The following is a 26,480-nucleotide window of genomic DNA, read 5'->3' as shown; positions in this document are numbered from 1 at the left end:
ATGTCATTAGAATTACAGAATTGCGTGTTGTTGTTGTGTGTGTGTGTGTGTGTGTGTGTGTGTCTACGGATCTTTATCACAGCTGTTTGATAACCACATTTGAGGGATTATTGCAAACATGTTTGTTTATGTCTATATTCTGTTTCTAGAAAATTGTTCAATATATCATCATTGGATTTTTTTTCCTACTCCACAGTTATGGTATCAGCCCCAAAAATCCAGTATCAGTTGGGCTCTCCCAGTAATGTTTCATTATATTGCTTCAATTCATCTACTTATCAGTTATCTGAGAGAGATGAGACATCACCACCCCTGAGGAACGAACTAGGTGTACCCCAGGGATCTGTCCTGGGCCCTATTCTTTCAACCTGCCATCAGTCTGCACTGGATGTGAGATTCAGATGTATGCTGATGATACAGTAATTTATGTCCATGCACAAACCAAAGCCCAAGCTGCTACCAAACCTCAGTGATACAGTGGTACATGTACATAAATGTCTTACTCACAGCTGTATCTCAATGTAAAGAAGACAGTCTTTATGTTCTTTAGCAAGACTAACACTGTACCTCACTGTGAACCCAAGGTCTGTGTGTCTGGGGAGGTCATTAAAACAGTTACACATTTTAGATATGTAGGTATTATCCTTGACTTTACTCTATCCTTCAAAATCCAAGTGAGAAAGGTAATGCAAATAACCAAATACGCCCTAGCCAACTTTAGATATATAAGGAACTGCCTGACAACACCTGTAGCAAAGCTCTACATGAATGCTATGATCATTCCCCACTTAACATATTGTATGACGAGCTGGACCCAGGTAAATAGCACAACATTAAGGCCTATCTTATCACTTCACAAACAAGCGCTTAAAGTTTTGGACAGAAAACCCAAGCTTTACCACCACTGTAACATTCTGGACAAATATAACTTGCTCAGCTGGGAAAATACTTTAAAGCACACTGACGCATGCCTAATTTTTAAGATCATCAATGGCAAGGCTCCCCCACCACTCTGCACTTTTATACAGCAGAAACAATGCAACAACAAAACTACAAAGTCTGCCTTAAGAGGGGACTGTGTAGTCCCTCTTAGGTCCAGCTCCTTCGGTCAATTATGTTTCTCTGTAAGAGCATCTAAATTATGTATTACTGTAGCTGACCTGTAACCCATGGTGGTTTGTATGAATGGATGTATGGTTATATGTTTTAATGTTTTAATGGAGCCAGTCTTTTGGCATCATGTTATAATGTTATTATCTAGAGCTGTGTGTACTATTTTATGTCTTTTTGTTTTAGCCACCCTGCGTCTAGCTTAACATCTTGCCAAAGGAGTACAGTTGAAAATTAGCCTGCTGGCTAACACTGGCACATTTACAGAAATGTCGATTAATGTGCACTGTCCTTTAGATAAATAAAATAAATGAAATGAAATCTAGCTAGGAGGCCAATGTGAGTCCCCTTCAGTGGTCATAGGATTCAGTAGCCTATTCTAGTCCAGTAGCATACCCTACTCCATCACTCTGTATGTTGCGCTACTAGCAGGCTGTGTGTTACACTATCAAGCAAGGTTAACTAGATTCCACTTCCTGAGTGAAACACAAATTTAGCATTTTAACATGAGAAATGAGTGATACATTGCAAATGGTAGTTGTGGAAGCCTTGTGTCATCAACCCACTGTAATTTTACAGTTTAATCTGAGTTTCTTGACCAGTGTGTGATCAGATGGCTTTTTCTTTTTTCCCCCCAACTTAACTAAGTGCTTGTTTTGGTCTGGTGCTGTAGTGCAATATCTAGAGGCAAAATTATTATAGATTAAATCTTAAAGACTGATTTGTGAATTTGGTTGACTGACTCTGGAGGTTACAAAGTGCCTTCTAAACTACTATTCTTATGCAGCTCATGTATGTATCACTGTATGAGGATCAAATGTAACATTTTTCCTGGTTTCGTGTTAAACCCCATGTTGTTACTGCACAGTTTTATATCTCACCCTCCTTTTCTTTACTGTCTCAACAGCCCCAGGAAGCCCTTGAAGACTCCCCCCACCTCTCTGAAGGATTATGTTTAGAGGAGGGGGATTTGGGTACTGACTCCCTGGAATGGTGCGAGAGAGGAATAGGAGGGGGTGACACATCTGATGAGTATTTTGACTCCCGCTCTTGGCACAGTGACACCCTGTCAGATTTGGGTCCAGATGCAGAGGATTCACTGGATGCCCTCCTGGGACTGGAGAACACCTACACTGATCGAAGAGCAACAGGCAGCAGCTTCCACACTGGGCAGAATAAAGCCCTGCAGAGAGATTCAGTGACAACCAAGGATGGCCTCAAAGATGCCACAGCGACTTATTTTGGCCGATCCACATGTAGCAGGAGAAAAAGTCCAGAGAACAATGTGGACCCTAATAGTCATCTGAAGCTGACCACCAGAGACGTGGGATCAGTTGAGATCCAACCTCATCTAAGTACACAAAAACCAAAACTAGACTTGCACCAGGAACAGTCCACAGAAACTCCAGTCACATGGAGCACGGAGCAACGCAGTTTAAACATACAAAGGCTACACAACACAGACACCTTTGACACAAAGGTAACTAGTCCACCAGACACTCAAGAAGTGAAGTCACGTGTGCACCCTGAGGAAAGCAATCCCAACAGGCGGAATCAAACTACAGACTCAGAAACATGCACTATACTTATAGATACCACAGAGGACAAGATTGTGGAGACAAAACAACAGCAAAGCATACATGAACATGAGACAAGGTTACAGACAGGAATCACAGATAGAAAACACATCTATAATGTAGAGAATATTGAATTGCTCAGCACTGTAGAGAGAAATGCAGGTTTAAATAGATGCAACAGTGACTGTATTAATAGACACAGTCACAGACAGAGAGAGAGTTTAGATCAACAGGGTATAAACAATGGAGACAGAGAGATACAGGCAGTTATAAAAGTGCACAGTGAGGACATAAGGGACTTGTGTGAGAATGGGGAGGATAATTCTAACACACTTGGAACACAGCAAAGAATAAATGCACGCTCGTTTGACAGTATTTATACACCAGCACACTCGAAATCTGAGTTAGTTACAGAAATAGTTGTATCAAGTCCAAACATCACAGAAGCAGGCTTTACAAAGACAAATAGTGTATCACATAACACACAGTCAGTCAATACCCAAATCAATGTATTGGCACAAAAAGTGGATATTTGTTGCTCAAGCACTTCGTCTGAAGAGGGATCCATCAGAGGATTGTCAGAGATCCACCCTCAGGTTTGTACTAGTGAAACAAAGTCCCAGGATAAGGCATGGGTGTCAGGTGTCTGCTTCCAGGCAGAGCAGTTTGGGTGTGTTGGTAGTACAACAGAGGGAACCAAACCACCGGGGACAGTAAATGAAATCTGTTCCTCTATCACATTTTCCACTGAGACCACAGCCTGTTATCCATTGGATACCTGTGCTACTGAGCTGACTGTTATTCCAGAGGTTTCTGCTTTGGCCTCACCTGTGTTGCTAGTAGACTCAGGTGTGGAGGAGCAACCAGAACAAAAACAACCTCAGACCACAAGGTCACAACCATGGGCAAGTTCCAGGTCGAACCCAGAATTTAATCCCATGTCAGTTCGATGAGAGGGGTGCCACTGGTGAAATACCTAGTCATAGACAGCTTCATTCTATCAAAAAGCTCTGGTTTTCAGGGCCTGATTCAACTCAAACCCAATCGGACACTGGTGAGGAGCCAAAGGAATGTTTGCGTCATCACCCACTCTCAAATAATCAGCATTTTTTTTCTCATGGCCGAGGAGCAGAGGACATCTCCCCTTTGTTATCAGAGAACTCTGAGGGTGCGAGGAGGATAGGATCACAGTGCTCTCTACGAAGGCAAAACAAGGAGCAGGAGCTGGAGCTCAGTCATTTTTATCTTGACCAGGAACAAATTGTGGATGCAGTAAGCAAGGTCAAACTTCCACCGTCAAAGCATGGTATAACAGAGCTTTCTGAGCGCAGTGAGCTGAGAGTAATTGCTAAAGCAATTCCCAGTTTTCCAGATGCCTCCTTTGCTAGGCATGTGCATAGAGAGATAGGAAAGACACCAACATGTCCTTCTGCTACTGAGTCCATTCAGGGCTCTAGCAGAGAACACCCAGATGTAGCACAAAAGGCTATTACCTCGAAAAATGTACAAACTACTGTCAGCAGAATTTCCAGTCATGTTAAGAAACTTCAGCTGGAGTTGAAGACCCCTGAACCTACCTGCAGCCTGCAAGCCTCTTTTGATCTGCTCTCAGACTCTAACAATAACAGCAAGACCAGCGTAAATGCAGGGGGGAGAGGAGAGGAAGTAAGCTATTTCTCAGGGGGATACCAGAGCAACTTCAAAAGTAATGGGAGAATAAATTGCCCCCTGGTTGAGCCATCAACAAAAGTGACGGAAGATATAGACATATCTCAGGAAGACTCTGAGGTGTTCCTGTCTCCACTGGACCACAGACACAGCTGGAGCACTGAGGACTCTAAATCTGTTCCAGAGAAAGACCTTGATAGCCACAGCCGTTTAAGCCCAGCATCTGCAAATGAGCTAGAAAACCTTAAAACAGAAAATACATTTGTTGAAATTCTAGATTACAAGTGTCCTAACTTTGAAAGAAATGAAGGCTTTAAGACCTTAAGTTCAGGGAGCAGAGGCCTATTAGTTGACAGTAAATCTAAAGAGAGTCACCATTGTAGCCAATCAGGGGATCACTGCTTACCTAATAGAAGAATAGGCAGCTTGTCCAAATCATTTAAGAAACATGCTCTGGGTGAGGAGTGCAGAGAGCACAAGGAACTCAGCTTGTCAGCTCCACAGCAGGAGGCCAGGAATCTTAGATACTCACACCCTGATGTCAACCTAAACCTGCTCGCTGTGAGCAGTTTAGAACCAATTGTTGAGGCTGAGCGTTCACTGGAAAATTGTGGCACAACAGAGGATAATTCAAAAATAGAAACAAAGCAAGACTATGAGATCATGAGGCCTACAGAGGGAGTTGAGGACAATGTTAATCTATCAGGGGACATCTTTAAGATTCCACACCACGAGCCTGTGCAGGAAGTAGACTCTTTAACCACAGCTGAGTTAGAATCCTGAGGTGAACCCAGCAACACCTCTCCTACATAGTAGTAAGGAAAAGTGCAGTAGACTTATGACTGTTGACTATGATGTTGAGTCTTACTCCTCAGCTAGCAGCAACTGCAATGAGTTGGAAGATCCTCACTTTGCTATTTCACCCACAAATGCCAACCCTGACAAACTGACCAAGAGAAACAAAACAAAGAGCAACCAGACAGGAAATAAAGGCTCTAAGTTTTCTGTCTTTGCTAAAATGCCTTCTTTTAGGAAGGCTAAGGGCTCAAAGTGTGCTAGAAGTGAGAAGGTACCCCAGGAGTCATCAGATGGGGGAGGTGAGGGTCTGCTGCCTGAGCAAGGGCCACAGAGGGAAAACTCAGATGATGAGGTTTTTGTCAGTAGTGAGATCTTCAATAAATCCTCATTGCATTATGAGATAGAAGAGGACTGTGGCTTTTTCTCCTCTACTCCCCACACTCGCCATGTACATCAACTGGTCGGCCACAGTAGTAGTGGGGACGGTAATGGAGGACTGTGCCAAGACAACCCCCTTCATAGCCAAGTCCAGTCACCTAATGGTCAGACCTGCAAGAGGAGCAAGAGCAATGACAGTTTGAACATCCGTATGCGCTTCGCACAAGCTCATAAGTCCCTTTCCAGTTTGTTTGAGTCTCGTTTGATGGATAAGGAGAATGAAGAGCAGGCCACTATGGGCACTGATGTCGATTCAGGTAAAGCCACACCATCTGGGAGGAAGCTAAAAAGGGCCAAGGAGGCTGAGCTGTTGAAAAGAACTCTTTCACTGCCAGATGGGGAATGTAATCACATGGCTTCTGGGGAAGACCGGGGAGAGTTAAAATCCTCTCCACTCCTGAACAGACTCAGCACTCCAAGGTCACCATCCTCCCTTAGAGCTCTCCGCCACACTGATCCCATCTGCAAGAGGGGAGTTCCACAAGTGACTGGAGAGGAAAACCCCCACGGAGGCAGATCTAAGGACTATGGAAGAAAGTGTTCACCAAATGGCCTACCTGCAACAGTGTGTGTGTCTGGCATACCTCCATTTTTAGATGACTCTGCGGTCCCACTGCCCAGTTTCACCAGCCCAGTCTCACCTTGGAGCCTCTGCTCACTAGCCACCCTTACTCATCAACTTTCACCATCCTCGATCAGGTCCCAGCCAGTGGCCAGTGAGGGCTTCACTGAGAGCCCCCTACGGCCAATGAGCCCTAAACCTAACAGCCCAAGGCCAGCAGCTCAGCGCAAAATGTTTCAATACCCTCGCTCAGCAAGAGCCAGTTCTGTCTCTCCTATCCTTCTGGGCCAGTCGGTTAGTGTGGAAGGACTGACAGACCCCCCTGAGAAACCTAAAACCCTAAAACCCTCAGCTAGCCCTCTGTGTCTCAGCCTGAGCCCTCTGGATGGAGCAGAGTGCAGAATAGACAGCCAGTCACACATCAGCCTGTATGCCATTGGCTCCATCAACGAATTAGAGGTAAGAAAAGACACAGACACAGACACCGAGCAGATTTTTGTAAATTATAAAAAGAAATGACATTTTAACATCTTTACAAATCTTGATCATAGGTATATAGGTAACAGTGTTTCACCTTATTCAGATTTCTGATGTGTGTGTGTAACTGTAGGCCTTCCTTTTTGGATTTTAAACATCACCATAAAGATACCTGTACAGGCACAAGATGCAAGTGGGGTCTCAGCTTCCCCAAGTGATACATCCCTGCCTCCTAGTTACCGATTCTGGCTTGGAATTAAATAAATAAAAAGGCCAGGATCAATGACCAGTCAATCTGTAGTGGTTACTGGTGTATATATCTCTCTCAGTATCTGGGTTGGGACAGAGAACAAGATCCTATTCCCAAGTTTCTCTGTGAACTAAATGAAGAGGGGGAATGAAACAGCAGAGTCAACTCCTTCCTTTTTGGCCCTAGTAGAATCGAAGATTTCCATTCTGTGAGTTAGCTGTCTACTGTAGTACTACCTATATGGCACTTCCTACAATATTCCTGATATGCAGAGCCAGAGCAGGATAAATTGACAAGTAGCCCCCTCTTGTGGTTTCTTCCCACATGTAACAAAACAAGATTATAGAGCAACTACTTCCCTAAGTTAGACACCCACTCAGTACACAATACCCTTAAGCCTTGCCAACTGCAGACTAATCACATGATCAAAACAATTTGTGCAGATATTTTACATTCACTTGTTCCTTTGTTCACACACACTTAAAGCAATGTGGCCTCTCCTGCATAAAGGGCAGTATTCACAACTGTAGCACTTGAGAATTCACACTACCTTGCAATGTGATCTGACAAAAAGAAAAGTTTGGGGTATTTTGACAAAGAGCTTGGAAGCTCATTTTGACTGCTTCTGAGTAAACTAGTTTGCTGGTGGTTATACTTAGAAATATATCCTAAAAAAAAAAAAAAATATTCACAAATTATTTAAAATAATGTGTGAATATGTTTGTTAAACGATAGAGCTCTGTGTGGTGTAGTTTGTGTGATGCTGTTTATTACTGCTTTTTTGATACTTCCGACCAAGTGTCGAAACACATGAAATTTCTGATATGCGTAGAGTGGTGTGTTTGGCAACTCTAATTTTATTTTGTTTCATTGTTTACACTGCCACAGGTCTGAGCCATGCTGTGTGTGCACTATCTGCATGTATTAGGAAATACAATGAGAACATATTTCACCACAGAAACTATGAAACTAGCCAGTAAATGGAAGTGCCTGTCATCATTTCACTGTCATCCCCATGTGATATTGTACAAACACACTGACAAAAATGACTGCATACTTGTCCCAAGTTACAATCTAGAGTTGGAGGGTAATTCCACCAATTTTACACATCATAGTGTGTACTACTGCATATGCAAACAACGTTGTATAAAGCCTTTTGTGGCTGCAGAAGACGCTGAATGCAATTTGATGAATTGACTCCAGTTGTGTCATTTAGTGGCTATGTTGCATTCTAGTATATTAGGCACCAGGTTTTGAAAAGCATATAGATATTTCCTTGTTTATTCTAGAAGTTCGTCTTCCTTTAGAAAACATGGCCCTAGGGGTGGGCAATATAACCTAAATTATGTTTTTTTGTTTTGTGTTATATCATGGCACTACAAAAACAACGGAAATACTCAAAACATTCTACCTCTTTCACTCTATTTTGCAGTGTAAGGAAGCAAGGAAAACTGCCTGAAAATGTTGGTTAAACAAGGGGCAGGATTAGGCCTTCAACAGCATGTATTTGATATTGTATATTAAGATAATTTACAAGTCTAAGTTTGAGCTTAAGTTTTGAAGCTTATCCTGCTTTCAACATTGCTGGCCCTAAAAACAAGATGATTGTACTAGCCCCATTCACACTGCCGTTTGGATGCGCGGATCCTGCGTCAATCCTCCGCCTCCTCCTCTGTGTGAATGTCTCAGATGCGGCGAGGGGTGAAATTTCGCTCCGGCGCTGATCCGCCTCTGGAGGTAGTATCAGAGCCGTGTTATTGGCAAACCGAACCAGTGTGAATGGATACGCCGGCTGGATAACCCTAACCCTAACCCTCCAGACCGAGACTTGATTTAACATTCCCCCAGAAAACAGCTTCCCAAACCGTGAATGACAGTCAGACAGCGTCCAATTTACTGATGGCAAATATGTCATTATGTGATTTAGAGCGAAAAACTTAACTTTGACACTTTCCAGGATGCATGGTGGGTCAGGATCTCAATCACAACACCATCATAACATCATCCATATGATTATAAGCTATCTGCAGGTTTAGATTAACAGGACACCGGGGAAACACCTTGAAAATAACATACAGACGTCATCATCATGACGTGTACCATCACAGTGGAGATGCCTGACTCTGTGTGAACAACCAACGGTGGAGAATTGGCGAAATGCCGCTGCGGCGATAATGTGGCTTCTCTGTGTGAAAGGGGCTATTGGTTCAGACAGACAAAATTGATGAAATTGGGTCGGTTTGTTTTCCTTTCCACATGCTTATGTCACCGAAGATAGCATTGGTGAGGAAAGTAGTTGTTAACGGATGTAACTTCAGTTCTAGAATATGTGTTTAGCCCTCTTGCTGTATGATATCCCAGCCACAATAAAGCACATTATTTTATATAGGCTAAAACACTGATGGCAAAATCCATGTAATGGCTGAGTGTGACACCGGTGACGGTGACGAAACTGGTATACTGCCCACTCCTAGCACATTACCCACAATATAACGATAACTGAACAGATAACATGCCGCTTCCTCTGGCGTACTATTTTTGTCTTTTCTTTTGCATATGCAGGAGTAATCCCATAGACCTGTTAACAAACTTTGATGTGTTAAATTGGGTACCCTTTACACGTAGCCACAGGGAGTCGAGTTTGTATAGTCGAGATGACTGTTACTAACCAGTTCACTGTGCTATCAAAAGGGCACACAAATCGGTGGTCGACCTGCCAGCCACTCCAGAACAAGAAAGGTGTTGCAGATGAAAGGAGAGGGGAAGGCCTCTGTAGTTTCTGCTAGGCTGATGACTGGCTGCTGGGTGGATGTGGGCTGTGATGTAGGGGGCCAGCAGCGGAGGCGAAAGTGCTCAGATGACCTCTGGATTGAAGAGCAAAAGAAATACAAATGCAAACTGACCAGAGCCATCAGGGGGAGTCTGGGCCAACTCAACACACTGTTATCTGAAGACATGGACAAAGTGAGATGTGGGCACAGCGCGGTGAGCTGCAAACAAAGATCCATACCTTGGAAGTCTTTGTAATCCTCATCTTCTTCCTTCTCTGCCCTACTCCTGCGTTTCCATTCTTCCTGGACAGTTTGTTTCTCCCTGGTGGCATCTGACAGTTTTTCTTAGATATGAAGCCAGGGCGTCTGTCATTGCTTTACTTTCCGTTTCAGGCATGTCTTTGTAATCTTTTTTCTCCACTCTTCACACTCTACACTTTTATTTGTGTATGCCCATTCATCTTGTAGACATGTCTTTGCATATCACTCGATTTTTTTATCCAATAAGTTATTGTCTTTTCATGTCCAGGTTCAGAAAACGAATGAACGTCAGTTATAATATCACCAATTTGAATGAATCCTCTTCCATTTCTACAGGCTGATGCTGGGGTCACCTTGGGGCCTATGGAGGCCTTCCGGTGGATGCCCCTCAGGGCCCACTGCTTCTCTCAGAGCACCCCCATCGGTCTTGACTGCCTGGGCTGGAGAAGACACATCTCCGACTCCTGTAAGTACTCACCGGTTCAATCTTCTGCATTTTTCAATACTACACACTTTTATTCAGAGTCACCTGTTGCTGTCAAATGATGGACTGGCTGTTGGAACATTTGAACCTGTGACATTTTGGTTACAAGGTGATATCTTTAACCTTGTATGACTTTTGTATAATGGTTTGCCTGTGTGGTATGAGATGAGAGGTCAGGTTGTTCACTGATTTCTGTGTTTGGGGTTCAATCTTATCCAGGTGTCAAATGTCTTTGAGCAAGACACTGAACCTCAACCAGCACCTTGCATAGCAGCTCCTCTACCAGTTTTGTGTGAGCGTGTGTGTGTGTGTGTGTGTGTGTGTGTGCATGTGAATTGGTGAATAAAAGGCATATTTTAAAGCAATTTGTCTGTTAACATATCCATTGTAATGTATAAAAGCGAGGGTCACTCAGACCTTTACCAAGCTGCAGAATTGAGCCCTTCCTTGTCCCACTCATGGAGAAAAGTTTGGCACCCTCCAGGTTTGTACCATCCCAGTAATAAAGATGCTACATAGGACCACTGCCACACAATGATATGAACTTTTCTCCCCTAAATAAGTATATCAAGATAATGAGGAAATAATGAAGACGCATGAGAAAATGACCCTAATGACCCTAATTACTTTAAAGTATTGGAATTTTTCGCGACTTGGGCCCCCCCCCCCCCCACAGGCTGTAGCCCCATTCACACTGCCCTTTCAGTGCGGGAATCATGCGTTGATTCTTTGCATCCCTGTCTGTGTAAAAAGTTACAAATGTGGAGAGGGGAGACTGATGCAAAGTATCAGAAGCCCAGCAGAGGCAAGCTGGTGCCTGTGTGAATGGAAAAGCCAGAGGCACGGAACAGGGGTGTTCGATCTGATGGTGTTCACAGTCTGACAGCTAAACAGATCATCACACTTTAAATAAAAGAGAAATGACCCACAAAGCAACCTTACAGGACTGAACAACAGTAATGTGGTTAATGGTAGTGCCTTTGGCAACTTTGTAAAATAATACCGCAGTTATATGTGGAAACGTGTCTATCATCCTGTCTATCCTACCGACTCTTTGTCACATTACTCCCCAAAAAACAGTGTTCTGCAGTTGAATGGCGTTGATTATGTGATGCAATTCAGAGCAAAAGTCTTTAGCGCTACATGTCTTTGTCTCCTTCTGCTATTGTGTTGCGGTAGTTAGTCTCTGGCAACTTGTATTATAAAAAATCGCTGTGACGGTCAGCCCTGCCTGACCGAGACTTCAGTGAACTTTTCCCCTGAAAACAGCCTTCCTCCCCACAAGTGACAGAGTCAGACAGCATCCATTTTACTGATGCCGATTATGTAATTATGTCAATTAGACCGAGAAATTTAACTTTGTTACTTTCCATGGTGCGTCAGGATCTCAATCACAACACATTATAACTGCATCTATATGATAAGAAACAATCGGCAAATACATATTTAGATAAACAGGTGGAAACCAGAGGAAATACATTCAAAAAAAACATGAATGTCAAAGTCATGATGTGTACCGTCACACCTCTTTTGGCTCCACTGCATGGTTGAGTGTGAATAAACAAAGGTAGAGAAATGGCAAGGCTTCGCTGTGGCTATAATGCAGAGCCTCTGTGTGTAAAGGACTCGGGAGTGCAACACTACTTTTCGCCAGAATTCGTTAGACTGAGTGTAGGTGCTAACTACATTAATACAAAACTTATTACGTCCTAAATATGTTTTGTCTTGAAAACGTATCTTAAAGTTAACATGTATGTAACACTGTGTCAGTCTGTCTGTCTGTTTGCCTTCAGTTCATAGATTATCTCTGCTGTCTGGTCTTGGAATGCCCAAGCCTTATTTCAGCTTTGTCAATCTATATTAAATCTGTCCTGGTGTAATTTAAACTGACTCACTGATTATGTTTCACCTGTGCTATAAACACAAACATATGGTACGACATGGTTGAGGCTGGTATTAACACAGAGCCTTCAGAGTGAAGTTCCTTATTTAACCTGCTGGCTGCAGTAAAGTCTCATTGAAACTCAAAGCTCAGAAAGTCTCCCTGACTGGTCACATAACCATACAGATAGTAAGAGGCCATCAGATTCTTTGGAGATATCAGATTCTTTATTTTATTTTATTTTAGGAGAGACATTTCTCATTTACAACTCTTGCTAAAACCAACCGACAAACAAACAAACAACAAACAAACATTATGCCAGCACTGAGAATCATGTGAAACATTTAGGTCAGGGTGTTGTTTCAAATGTTTCAGTACCAGCTCACATTAGAGATCGACTGATATGTTTTATTGTTTTTTCTTTTTCAAGTAGACCAGTAGCAGATATTTGGAAGGGATATGCATTTGCAGCCAACATGAAAATCTCAGTGTCAAAGTTTAGAATAACCAATGATGGAATGTAACAATGCACAATTTATTCAAATACTGGTACAATTTTAAAGATACTTTACTGGAATGTTTCCATTTTCTGCTACTTCCAATTTACTACATTTATTTAATTTTAGTTACTAATTACTTTACAGATTCACATTATTCAGAGTTGATAGGCTTTGACTTGTGTTACATTACCACTAAGATGGCGCAACATTGATCGAGAACGCGGAGTGTTGACTACAGACCAAAAAGGACGCTGAATCAGATGTGTGTGTTTAATTTATATATATATTAATGTATGTATATATATATATATATGTGTGTATATGTATATATACATATATATATGTATACATATGAAGGTAGCAATGCAACCAATTCTCTCTTCTTCTATGTATAGCTTTAGTTGAAACAGTTTTAATGAGGTATTGATTCAACTTTATGTTTGTTTTTTTTTGACAGTTTGTGGTGGTGTTGATTTGTATTGTGTTGTAATCAGAATTTTGTCCACTGTTGTGTCCATCACATTATTACCAGTGACAACAAAATAGACTACATATTAGATAGATAGCTAGATAGATAGATAGATTTTTAACACCTCCTCTTGACAGAATCAGTGAAGTTCATCTAAATTTGTTGGCCTCCTGGCACAGACTAGTTTCTTCAGCACAGTCTCCACCACATGTCCTTGATAGGGTTCAAGTCAGGACTTTGGGAAGACTATTCCAAAACCTCAATTCAAGCCTGATTTAGACATTCTTTTAACACTTGTGATGTGGTTTTTGGATCATTGTCCATTTGGAACATCCAACTGCACCCAAAACCCAATCTTATGTTGATGATTTTAGGTTTTCCTGAAGAATTTGGAGATAATCCGCCTTCTTGAAATGGCTCCAAGTGACTTTCCTGACTTGTTCAAATCAAAAATGCTCTCTTTCACATCAATGTGAGCTCTTTAGACTTTCCCATTGCAGCGTTTGTGGCTGAATTTAAGGGCTGTATCAAACAGGTCCTATTAAAATAGACCCAAAAAAGTCACCAGCTGTTATCAAATCAGAATCACTCAGAACAAGTTGAAAAGCCATTCTACAATATATGTCTGACCATGCAGATTTGGTCACAGTTTCAGAACACCTATATAAATTGATAACTGAACCAAACTTCATGAATGTTTTTTGTAACAGTAGTTTGTGTTCCACTCATTCCATCACAGAAAACTGAAACTGGAACTGAAGACTGTCATGATATACGTGCATGTACTTAACAAGTGTATGTACACTTTTGACCACGACTGTATATATAGTTTTACTGCTGCAGTGACATAAACCTCATCATCATCATCCTTTCAGTGACAGTGTACCTAGGTTGTGGTTCCTGTATTACATGTCAGGGTTGTGGTTCCTGTCTGGGACACTCATGCACATTAGGCCATGCTTGCATAAACACACACTTTAGCTGTCAAGCAGTATGTGGATGCTCTTACAGTTAGGTCATTGGTCCTCAGTTTATTTTAATTAATTTGACTAAACTGAATATTAAGTTTAATCATAAGACAAGTGCATCCTCACAGAATGGGACAACACACACACAATAAGCCACTTTTTACACAGTAATATGCATCATTTGGATCCCCAGCAGAGCACAGATAATCTGTTCAGTGATATATCTCTGTTTCTCATGTAACCTTTTTTTAAGGTTGTTTAATTTGCTGGAATCTCTTCGTAATGGTGGTCTTAACTTGAAAATTCAGACAGTCAGCTGTTATCATACAATATGTCATTTCTGCCTCTAGTGGGCTCTCTATTAAAACACAATGTACTATCATTGTGGTTACCATCAGATCAAGGCTAATGTAATAAAGTAATCTGGCTGTTTGTAGCAGATAAACACTGCATTAGCAAAGCAAATAAACACAAATGATCAGACAGCGCAGTGGTGGTTAGTACGTGGCCCTGAAGTGCAAAACACAACGGCAAATCAGAAAACACAAACGCAAATCAAAAAACACAAACGCAAATCAAAAAACACAAACGCAAAGTAGAAAACACGAACGCAAATCAAAAAACACAAACGCAAATCAAAAAACACGAACAAATAATCAAAAAACACGAACGCAAATTAGAAAACACGAACGCAAATCAAAAAACACGAACGCAAATCAAAAAACACAAACGCAAATTAGAAAACACGAACGCAAATCAGAAAACACGAACGCAAATCAGTATAAATTTACATTAATATGAGCATAATATGAGCATTATAGCTCAATAACTCCTAGGTCATGTGACCTATTGCCTCAAAGATCTAAGCTTGCTCTATGACACACACGTCTTTTTATTGCATTCGAACACATTTAATATTTTTTATGAATTTTTAATGTATTTTATACTGTAAATAACTTCCAGGTCATGTGACCTATTGGCTCAGAATCAGTGTAGGACAGTAGATCTAAGCCTGCTCTATGACACACGCCTCTTTTTATTGCATTTGAACACATCTAATGTTTTTTTTATGAATTTTTAATGCCTTTCATAATGAAAGCTAAATATTAGCATTATAGCTCAATAACTGCCAGGTCATGTTACCTGTCGGCTCAAAGTCAACACAGGACAGTAGATTTGGGCTTGCTTTATTATGCGCACCTGCTTTATTGCATTTTACTTGCCCTTATAATTCTTATGAATTTTTAATGTAGTTCTCATATTTAACAAAATAAAATCTTAATACATTTATCATCGACGTTTTATTTTGAAAACCGGAAGTTCCCACATGCTCTTGTCTGGATTTCCCTATGGGCTTTCCCACTTGCTTCTGTGCGTTTGCCATAAAGTCTGTAATAAGGATGCACTTACAGTTTTTATCCGTTGCTTGAACACATTTTGCAAAACTTCGCTCATTGTGCCAAAACTCTACACACAAGTAAACATGACACAACACTGGGAAATATACCATTCACATCTGTGTCAAATTGAAACTCTACTACAAAACCTAAACTCTGCTATCAAAACCTAACAATCTTTTGTCAAAATGTAACTCTGATGACAAAATGACACATACTTGCATCATATGCATACACTTTCAGATCGGGGGAACACACTAGTCTACTTTATATAAAACACTGCAGTCTTTGATTTTCACTGTTTATTCAGAAGGCACATTTTCAAACAACCAAAAAAGCAAATAGGCCTACTCAGTATTGTACATTGCAGCACTGTACATTGCAGTAACATGAATTCAGATAAAGCAAATAAGCAAAGCAATAATAATAATAATAATAGAAAAAAAAACACTATATTGTAAACACAGAAAATCATGGCAATTGTGCATACGTGGGCTCATGGATCCCACCGTCTGTTGGGGTCTGGCCACAGGACCTCATCGACATCGCAAGCAATGTCTTCACCCGCTAGGCACCGGGGAAAATATCCCCTTGCATGTCGCAACCATCCATGGATTGCTGTCACCTGAATGCCGCCGCAGGCCTGTTCCATTGCCTGCAGAAGAGGCATGCGGGCATGTGGTTGGCGGTCATATACACGCCATCTCCAAGTCGAAAAGAATTCCTCTATAGGGTTTAAAAATGGTGAGTAAGGGGGCAAGTATACCACTTCAAATTGATTGTGGTTGGTGAACCAGGCCTGGACCAGAGCAGCCCGATGGAAACCCATACCACCACAAACCTGGGCTGATCTGGTCTGTTCTGTACAACTATATTATGGAGAGCATCTAGAAATGTGAGTATATGTTGGCTATTGTATGGACCTAGTTTCGCATGATGATGCAGAAGCCCTCGAAGGCTTATGGCGGCACACAATGTGATATTACCCCCGCGCTGCCCCGGGACGCGCACAATTGCCCTTTGGCCAATTACATTACGACCCCGTCATCTTGTTTTGCTCAGGTCGAATCCAGCTTCATCAATGAAAATGAAGTCATGAGGCTGTTCGGCTCCATCCATGGCCAAGATTCTCTGTAACAAAAAAACAACAACATATTACTACAGTGCTACACATACAGAACCCCCACCCAATCACACAGGTACCTGTGTAGCTCAAATGGATCCATGTGGTAATGATATGGTACATATTCAGCTGCTACTGGATTTCACCAATACTGTATTGTAAATGTAAAGGACAGTTACACTTACCTGTACATATTCACGTCGAAGTCCTTTGACCCTGACACTGTTCCTCTCAAATGGGACCCTGTAGAGCTGCTTCATGGTTGTGTTCCCAAGATGCTTCTGATGGTGGTGATGCTCACATGGTTTATGTTGTTGAACACTTGCCTGTCTGCAAGTATTTTCTGTCGTAGCTGGTGGAGATGGATGGCATTGTCTGCCCTCACTAGGTCCACAACGGCAAGTTCCTGCTGTTGTGTGAACAGGCGTTGGCGTCCTCCCCCAGAAGGTCTTCTAGTCATTCTAGAGAAATACAACCACAAATTGTGGGTGGACTCTCTGCCCAGCTTCCCTCATAGTCAGGCCATGGTTGATGACATGGTCCACCAAAGTTGCTCTTATATCATCAGAAATAGAGGTCCGTGCATGGCATCTTTGACCTTGACCTTGTCCTCCTCCTCCTCGTCCTCTTCCTCTCGCTCTCCCTCCATCCATGCTTGCAAAGTTCTTGAAATGGCTAAACTGAGGGCTTTTTGTAGCTGGCTGATTGGTGTTCAGTTTAGCAAGTAAGTGGCTTCAGGTGTGTATTTGAGTGGTTGCAATTACCCGATGTGTTTTGTATTTTGGATACATGTGTTTTCCAAATGGCACCCTGAGATTTCATTTTTGAACGAAGTGTTTATGTATGAAATAGAGTGTAGTATGCAGGACCAAGTGTGTTGCATAAAGGAGTAAGTGTGTTGCAGAATTGCAACTAGAGTGCAAAGCAGCACTTTTGTTTAAGGTATGGGTACATGTGTTTGAGGTATGGTAACAAAAGCTTCAAGTTGTGACGGCTGGCGTGACCACAGTGCCACACTGGCCATCTTCCGTACCGCCTCTGACGGAGTACGCCCTCGCCATCTGGTCCGGGTCCTCGTCATACTTGGTGTTGTTGTAGTAAATCACAGACTCTAGTTTTGCCTTCGCCCCACTAAAGGTGCCCACAGCTGTGTGCACGGTGCTAAGGATGCTGACATTCTTCCTCGGCTTTACCTGCTACGCAGTCAGAGTCGCATCGCTCCAATACCTTCGTGTTGAACAGCCCCGCTCGCTGTTTCACGGAGGAGGGAACTCCCTTTTTTGTTTGCCCGTGGTGCCAAACAGGCTATATAATACAACTCTGTAATAATTAACTTAGAAGTAAATTCACAAAGCAGCGCAGCTGGAGACCACTAACAAAGTTAGAGCCAAGAGACAATGAAAGCAGCAAACTGCGCGAAATGATGTGCGGTCAGTATGACCGCTTATGGCCGAAATAGGTGAAACATCATAAAACATCAAACATCATCATGTCCATGTCTTCCATCAAAATTTTCTTTAATAGCAGCGCGTAAGTCGTCACTGGCAGCACTCTTATTTTGAAAACATGTAAACCGTGTCCTTCCGGTTCAAAGGACGGACCAGTCCAATCAGCGACAATTCCTGTCGCCCGAGGGTACCTACCTCCTCCGGTTTGGTTAATGTCGTTGTGTTTGCATTCATGTTTTTTGATTTGCGTTCGTGTTTTCTGATTAGTGTTTGTGTTTTCTGATTTGCATTCGTGTTTTTTGATTTGCGTTCGTGTTTTCTGATTTGCGTTTTCTGATTTGCCGTTGTGTTTTGCACTTCAGGGCCACCGTAGGGTTAGCACTGTTACCTCACAGCAAGAAGCACAGTGCTGGGTTTGAGGCCTGGCTGGGTCTGGCTTCTTCCCAAAGCCATGCGAGTGAGGTTAATCAGTTACTCTAAAATGTTGAAGTGTCAATGCATAGGTGTTAACGTCAATGGTTGTTAGTTTCACTATGTCAGCTTTGTGATGAACTGGCGACTTGTCCAGGGTGTACCCCGACGCTCACCCAGTGTCAGCTGGAATTGGCTCCACCCCCGTAACTGTTAAGGATAAACGGTTATGGAAAATGAATGAATGATACTCACTCACTTGAACACATCAATAAACAACCACCGTTGCTGATGAAAATCTATCTGACATATCTGTCTATTTATCTATCTCTGAAAGAAGCGTCAGCTATCTATCTATCTAGTTCTGTGTGTTTTTTTTTTTCTTTCCTATTCTTTATGCTTCTGCTTTCTCTGCTATTCTTTAGTGTCTGTATATTTATGCGCGTGTCACTGTGTGCTGTGCCACAGATAATATCTAGTGTCTGTCTTGGTGTCGCAATCTGCTTTTTTTGGCTTTACTCCATCTGCTGCTGTCCAATCACTGTGACATTTTCATCCCTGGCACCCTGTATTTTGTGTGTGGGCTGATGGAGCAAAACAGTGAAGTCAGCGACAAACATGAGATCGCTGTTAGGAAGATGGTAAATGGCAGGAAACAGCCAACATAGGACGGGTCACAAGAAAGTCATTCCATTAAAAAATGCAGTTCTGTGGGTTTTGCTGATACTGTTTCAACAAAGTGGTGTTGATCTCATTTTGTTATGGCAAGTTGAAAAGCTGTGAGCAACATACGTTAAGTTTTAATCATGTCCATTGTACTGGGGTGGAGACAGAAACAGGTTTGAAACATTCAAAGAAACCAACATCAACAGAGTGTGATGAAACAACAGCGTTGATGTTATGTCAAAGATGTGTATGTACTGTGTTGGAAAGATACTCAAGTTAGCATGCTAATCAGCTAGTCATGGCCCATCCTGTGTCATATGACCACTTTGTGCTGGCAAGAGGCGATAATCCAATAGCCCCCGTAACTTCAGCTGGGAGAAATCTATCTATCTATCTATCTATCTATCTATCTGTCTGTCTGTCTGTCTGTCTGTCTATCTGTCTATCTAACTACTTTACAACTCCAAACCTATGAGAACCACACAGATCCATATTATATGTACTGTGTAGATGCACCTTTTTTTGAGCATCTGCATTATACATACACAAACTCATCATGGTCACAGACCCAGTGGAGCTGAATATATCCAGGAATTTAATCTGAAAATCTGCTCTGTAACTCACTGTAGATTTGAAAACCAACATCATGTGTGGTATTTTATGTGTGTGTGTGTGTTTTTTTTTTTTGTTCTTGTGTGTTTGGGAGGGTGGAGGGGGGTGGACAGAGGGAGGGCTGGCTGTTTTGTCTCCCCACCTAAATGGATCCTGCACCATTAGTGAGCCATGCGTGCTGTTGCTAGCGGGCAAATGACAAGGTCGAGCTGCAGAAACCCCCCTGCAGGACCCCCACTGATGTCAGCCTAGAGAGAGAGAGAGAGAGCTAGAGCGAGAGATGGACTGTGTGAGTTAATGTGAGGAAATGAAGCAGTGTGCAAATGGGTAGAGAGACACAGAGAAACAGCAGCAGTGAGAGAGAGAGAGAGAGGAGGCTGCCACTGTATGACAAGCGATCCAGAGAGGTGAAGGGAGGAGAGGAGTGCTGCTACAGCTCTCCTTTTCTGTGCATGGAAGGAGGAAGCAGCAAGTTGTGAGCTAAAGCTTGCCTCATAGAATAGTGCAGCAGCAGATATCAGCCAGGAGGCCAGCCCCTCCTCCCTCTCCTCCTCCTCCTTTGCGCTTTCTCCCTGACGAGGGAATAAACCACCTGCTCAGCCGCCTCGCCTCCTCTTTATTTCCACTTACTTCTTCACTGCCCACTTCCATTTCCCCCCTTGTTGCTGTGCATCTAAATTGGGATGCGGACCCAGCAGGGCTCAGAGGGGGGCGTGCCCCTGCCTGGGGGCAGCTGTGGCAGCAGTGGCAGCAGTGGCAGCGGCAGCTTGGGGCTGTCACCTGGGTCTGACTCTGACAGAGGAAGCCCGACAGGCGGAGGGGTGGACAGCATGGTGGACGGAGGTCTCGGGGTGGGTGGATGTATGGGTGGAGGCGGAGGAGGAGGTAGCTTGGGCGGCACTCTGAGGGGGGTCCTGTCTCGCTATTGGAGCTTGGAGAGTCTGCATTCCACCACAGGTAAGTGCCATGCACACACGATGCAAATCGTTGCAGATCTTGCACATGGATAGTGCGCTGTATGTAACACATGTGCACACTGACACACTGCCAGGAGGTTATTGCTATTTAGGGCTGGATTAGAAGTACAGTGTGTGCTTCTGTATGTGCACGCTTACATCATGCCAGCCATTCAGATGACACCTGCTGACAGGGTTGGTGCTGTGTTGATGTGTTTGGGTGGGCCAGCTGCTTGGTTTTCTAGTCATGTAGAAAGAGACAGAAAATAGCAACAGCTTCGCTTTTACAGCACAGGTTTCTGTGTGCTTAGTCCTCTTTTCACTGTCTGAAATCTGTGTGCTCATCTGTTACACACATGGGTTTTATACTATACTGTGTATGTATGTGCTTGTTTGCACTTATGGTGGCCCTCAGGAAGCATTCAGTCTGACTCATCATCATCAACTCTGAGTACTTGAGAGAGACCGTTTTTTTTTTTTTGGGTTATTTGAAAGTGACAGCACATTAATTATATAAAGAGAGGAGGAATGACATGCATCAAAGTTTCATGCACGGACTCAAAAGAGCACTATCATGATTACATGGTCAGTGTCTGAAGCCCATGGACTACTAGCATGCCCATCATATCATACTTTTCAGAAATACTTATTTAACGTTTCAACTTCTCCCTCTCAGAGCGTTTTCTGTGGTATTACTGGTGGTTCCACAGAAATAGCAACATGGCTACTGCTAGCTGTTTGGCTACTGTCCAAGAGCAAAAAAAAACCATAGAAATCTCAACTTAACCTGGAAACCCTGATTTCGGTGCAATGAAAAGACAGGAAAACACAGGCTTTTATTTTAATAATAAGTAGTCAGGTTTTGTTATTCACTGATCTGGTATAAATATGGCTGGTTTTGTCTCGAGTCACACTGGTAAGGAGGAGCACGTCAGCTAGGGGACAGACTTTGACACAACACTGGAGCGCTCTACATCGAGTGAATGCCCGTCCGTTCAATCTTGCTTTACATGCGTTTCTATCACCCTCTCTCTTTGCCTCCTCCATCATCGGGGATCTTTTTCTTTTGCAGTGTAGAGTTTCCACAGTTATTCCCATTGTTGATGTCTCTTCCTGCTTGATTGCAGAATGGCAGGCTTGTTTCCTTTGTCCTGTTGTTTTTTGCGGGGAAAATCCAGCCTGGTGTGCAGGCTGAATTGCAAGTGAGGTTCATAGGGAACTAATCTATTCATGAATTGTGTCTTTCTTTTTTCTTTTTTTGCAGCCATAACACTGTGCAAATCGTATTTATTTTCAGAATAAGTAGAAGTGATGAAGTTCTATTGCCAGTTTAACAGAATTATTTTACAAACATTGAATGTCTGAACACAAGCAACTGTAAGAAATTAAACCTAAAATAAAAGTTGAAAATAGGCTAAATTTGGATTTAAACTGGGAACTATCTATCTGATATTTCTGAGATCCTAAACAAGATTATGAAACTAGCCTATATTTTTTTATTTGGCCATCATCTAAGAATTATCTTCAACATTGATCAGTCTATAAATTGCTCCAAACAGTGAAGAATACTCACGTTCCTGGAGCCCAAGAACTTTCATGTATAACTACAATATTCTTACATTTGAGGAACTCAAATTTGTATTTTTTTTTTGCTTGACGAATTAGTGTTGGGCCGATAGATGATGCCATTGGCCATCGATAGTTTCAATCTGTGGCCTGAACTAGTAATACTCTCAATGTGGATATCATCATACCCCAGTTCAGTAGACATCGCCCAACTGTATGATAAAAAACAACTATTATGATGAGATTTGATATCGGACCCAAGACATTTTTTCCTGCAACTTTCGGTTGTGGGTTTAGTTGTGAGACAATTCAATATGGGCTCCGACACAATTCAGTGCATTTTTAATAGGGGATGATTCGGTGAGATTCAATGCAATTTGATATAGTACAGTCTAATACAGCTTTTAACATTTGTGGAATAAGATAGGTTTCTATAAAAGTATTAAGTAACTTTGATATACTTCATGAAAGACCAGGAGACCCCAGTATTTTTGTTACTACATGCAGTTGGGAAAAAAATGGAAGGCAAATGTCATTTTGAAACCACACCTAGGGCAGCAGCAACGAGAACGTGCGATTGCACTGTCAGTTATGTCCACATCATAATCATGTTGTCTTCTACTCACTGGCTGTTGCCAGTCGTGACTGTGATTATGACTTATGAAGCAGACACAGAAAAAAGAAGACTTGATGCATGATTGCAAGAGGACTAGGAGAGGAACTGGCCATCAGCTCATGTTTACTGCTGTGAAATGCAAAGCTGGGAGCAGCAAAATCAGTGATGGGGAGACATATTAGCTCCGAACACTGTGGTATTTATGCACATCTGCCTCGTTGAAATGGCATCGCATTAGCTTTTTTTTGAGTCCCAGTTGTTGTCGTCATGGCTTTGTCAATGAGCGTGTGTCTATGTATGTGTTTTTGTGTGTGTGTGTGTGTGTGTGTGTGTGTGTGTGTGTGATGAGCTGTGGTTTTTAACTTGTTAAGAACAGAGTGTGTACATTCCAGAGAGGAGTCAGAAGAGGAGGAGGGCTGAAGATGTACAGTAGAGTGGGAGGAGGGTCGGATAGCACTGAATATTCCCGTTGGACCATTAGTCGGTGTTTGTTGCTCAGATGGTGATGGACGAATAACTATGTGCTGGCATGCTTTTGTTAAAACATACATCCCCCAAAGAGTACAGTACTCTTTAAGACGTGTGTAGTCACACATGGTGTACAGCTACATATGGTTGTGTCCTTGACCTAATGCTGTTTCCTCTTCCTTTTGTTTATCAGTAGCTGCAGTCTCTCTTTCACTCATATCCAAACTCACAAACACTGCTGTAGGCACATAGCACACACTCTGTGCAGCCTTTTATCTCATAACCTTGTCAACCTATATATACTATGTATCAACAAAACATATGCTGAAGGCTGCGTTTCAATCTGTAGCCTGTAATACTTTAATTCATCCTTCTTTTTTACTCCACGGTTACATATGTACCTACATATGTGGTATTGTTAGACAAAGGTCTACATGTGTTGGCTATCACAGACAGCCTTAAGTTTTTTAAGGAATTCTAAAGTGAATGTGGATACTGACTGATGTTACGAATGAAGAGTCTTTTTAACTGTGTGAGCAAATTTAGAATATAATGTCTTTAGCTATGGTGAATTCTCTTGCTTTACTGTGGCAGACCTGGTATTGTCACAATGTCATTTACCATTTATCTGATGGATATGATATGATATGATATGCTGATGATTGCTCACAATTTGCTCACAATTTGTTCACAACCAATCTTTATCAATTGGTTGATATCAAAGTCATCAAAAAAGGCCCACAACATACAATCAAACATTTCTGTTCAAAAAGGACTCTTGGATCTTAATTCGTACTTAGTTTTTGTAAAACTGGTTCTACAGCTGCCATTCCCTTCAGAGTGGATGGCTCATATTTCTCAGGGATGTTTTCTACTATACCGGCCACATGACGACATGAACACATGGTGACATTGACCTTACAAGGTAGCGAGTTACAACTGTAAGGTGTTACATTTAGGGTGACCCTCCCGGCTTTCCTGTCTAGACCAGAAAAACATTTGGTTTAAACCTGTTTTGGCTAGCGACCTCTTGTGGACATGTGAAGGATGATTGTGATCCGTCAGGTCCAAACACCAAATTAGCACGATTTTATAATAGCAACATGAAACCCCAGGGGGAGGAGGTCAAAGGTAAAGACAAAGCATGGGATTTTTACATCAGAGACCACTGTTCGAGCAGACAACGCTGGCTCTTAACCACACATTTGCGCAGTGTGTCACCTGACCATGTGTAAAGGCAAAAGTGTCTGTACCTTTTCCAAATAGCCACTCTCGATGTTGCATAAATAGATGGACTCAGCCCCCACAATTCCTTTGTCAGAAAGATGTGGAGGAAGGTTGTTTCAGAGCTCTTAGATGATCTGACAAATGCTTTGTTTGAAGCAGACTCACACCCTTAGCTGCCTAAATTTAACAAAACCTTACTCATTGTGGCGGCAGAACAGAAAACCCTCATATAAACCAATACTGCCAAGTGACATCTTCCCTCCCATGGCAGTATTAGATAAGAAAAGGCACTGGAAAACAAGATGTTCTGCCATTCACTTTAAAAGATATGTTGGTCAAATGCATGCAGCTAACATACTTTGGTGTGTGTGCCCTTGAAAGATAAGAGGTGGAGTGAGGGGGAGATTGTTAAGAGTTCCACTGATGGAGATTAAAAGAAAAGTCTAATCTGATTTAGGTTGGAGAACTGTGTTTTGGTTTGTTTTTATTTCTTTGGGGGAAGCTGTGGCAAATGAAAAGTCTCTCCATTTAGTGCTTGCTTTTTCCATTTTTTGGCTATAAGTTAAAAAAATAGCCTTTATCCTTATAGGTCTTTGTTATTCAATCTAGCATGCCTTCTTGAATTCAAACCAAATTATCTATAAGATGTATTGATGCCATTGGCAACAAGAAGGGGTTGTATAATTATCTGCTGCCCCTACTTTTGGATCCAACTTCCAACATATAAATCTTTGCCCAACTGCTATGGTCGTGCTCAGTCACATCAGAAAGTAGCACAGCAACAGTAAGTCCTGGAAGAAGAAAATTCAGCTGTCATTGCTGTTTTTTTGGCAGGGCACTGCCATAACAAAACATTTTTTTAATTACAATATATGTTATAGTGTATTTACATTTTTATGCTAGTTCATTTTTTGTTAAGTAAAATTTCCTTAGGAATCCCTGCTTATATATTTTAATTTTTCGTAATAATCCGAGCCTGGTGGGAAAAATTACACTTTGCACATGAAGACATTCAACTAAAGTAGTACCATTTCACATTTCAGTCATACAATACAATAGAAGTTGGTATATGGTCTCTAACACCCTCCTGTCTTCTGGCAGGACTTTCTATCATGTTAAGAACTGCCCAGCTAGCAATTTATTGTCCTAAAAATGTTCTGAGAATGTAACCGAGAATGTTCTTGTAATGTTTTCAGCGGGAAGTTTTCGTTAAGTTCCCAGAATGTTCGAGGATAATGTTCTCTAAAAACATTCTAAAAATGTTTTGTGATAACCTCCTTAAAATGTTTACTAAAGCCCTGTTAGAACATTATGCCCAAATGTTCTTAAAACATTTTTTGATGAAAGTTTTTAATGTTCCTGGAATGATACTATTTTAAAGTTGGATGTTTTGCAGTAACTTGTCATTAGAATATTTAAACATTAAAACATTATGACATCGGGACTTCCGGTGGCACGCTACACGGCATGGCAGCATAGTGATTGACCTCCGGGTATCAGCCTCAAATTCAATTATCTTTACTCATTAATACTACACACAAACAAACAAATTACATTTCGCTTTGATGATGAATGGGGATAAAGGCAAGAAAGGAGGAAATGAACTACGCAGTAACTTTGAAAGAGAATCCCAGACGGAGGCTGAAGCTAGCGAAACTCCAAAACAAGATGGAGTCCGCAGAAAGACCGAAACTTTGGATTCAATCCGTACGGCGGTGAGTGAAGTTATGACTACGGGAATGGCAGCGCTCCAGGCTGAATTGAAAAAAGACTTC

At 41.9% G+C, this 26,480-nt stretch overlaps 1 protein-coding gene across 10 annotated transcripts in view; it reads left to right on the top strand.

Moving 5' to 3' along the window:
• The window catches only part of arhgef4 (Rho guanine nucleotide exchange factor (GEF) 4), a 149,583-nt gene that overhangs the window by 52,098 nt on the left and 71,005 nt on the right, over positions 1-26,480 (top strand). For 5 of the 10 annotated variants that reach the window (XM_030397619.1, XM_030397618.1, XM_030397621.1 and 2 more), the window contains 2 exons: positions 2,018-2,590; positions 10,249-10,378. In XM_030397619.1, coding sequence (XP_030253479.1) covers positions 2,018-2,590; positions 10,249-10,378 — 703 coding nt within the window. Of the gene's footprint in view, positions 1-2,017; positions 2,591-3,646; positions 6,613-9,571; positions 9,866-10,248; positions 10,379-20,167; positions 20,830-26,480 lie in introns of those variants that run through there. The other 5 variants (XM_030397615.1, XM_030397616.1, XM_030397614.1 and 2 more) reach the window with 5 other exon arrangements.

Source organism: Sparus aurata, chromosome 19 (genome assembly GCF_900880675.1).
Source record: "Sparus aurata chromosome 19, fSpaAur1.1, whole genome shotgun sequence".
NCBI lineage: Eukaryota > Metazoa > Chordata > Actinopteri > Spariformes > Sparidae > Sparus > Sparus aurata.
Note: the sequence above shows the minus strand (reverse complement) of the source record. Positions and strands in the feature narration are given on the sequence as shown.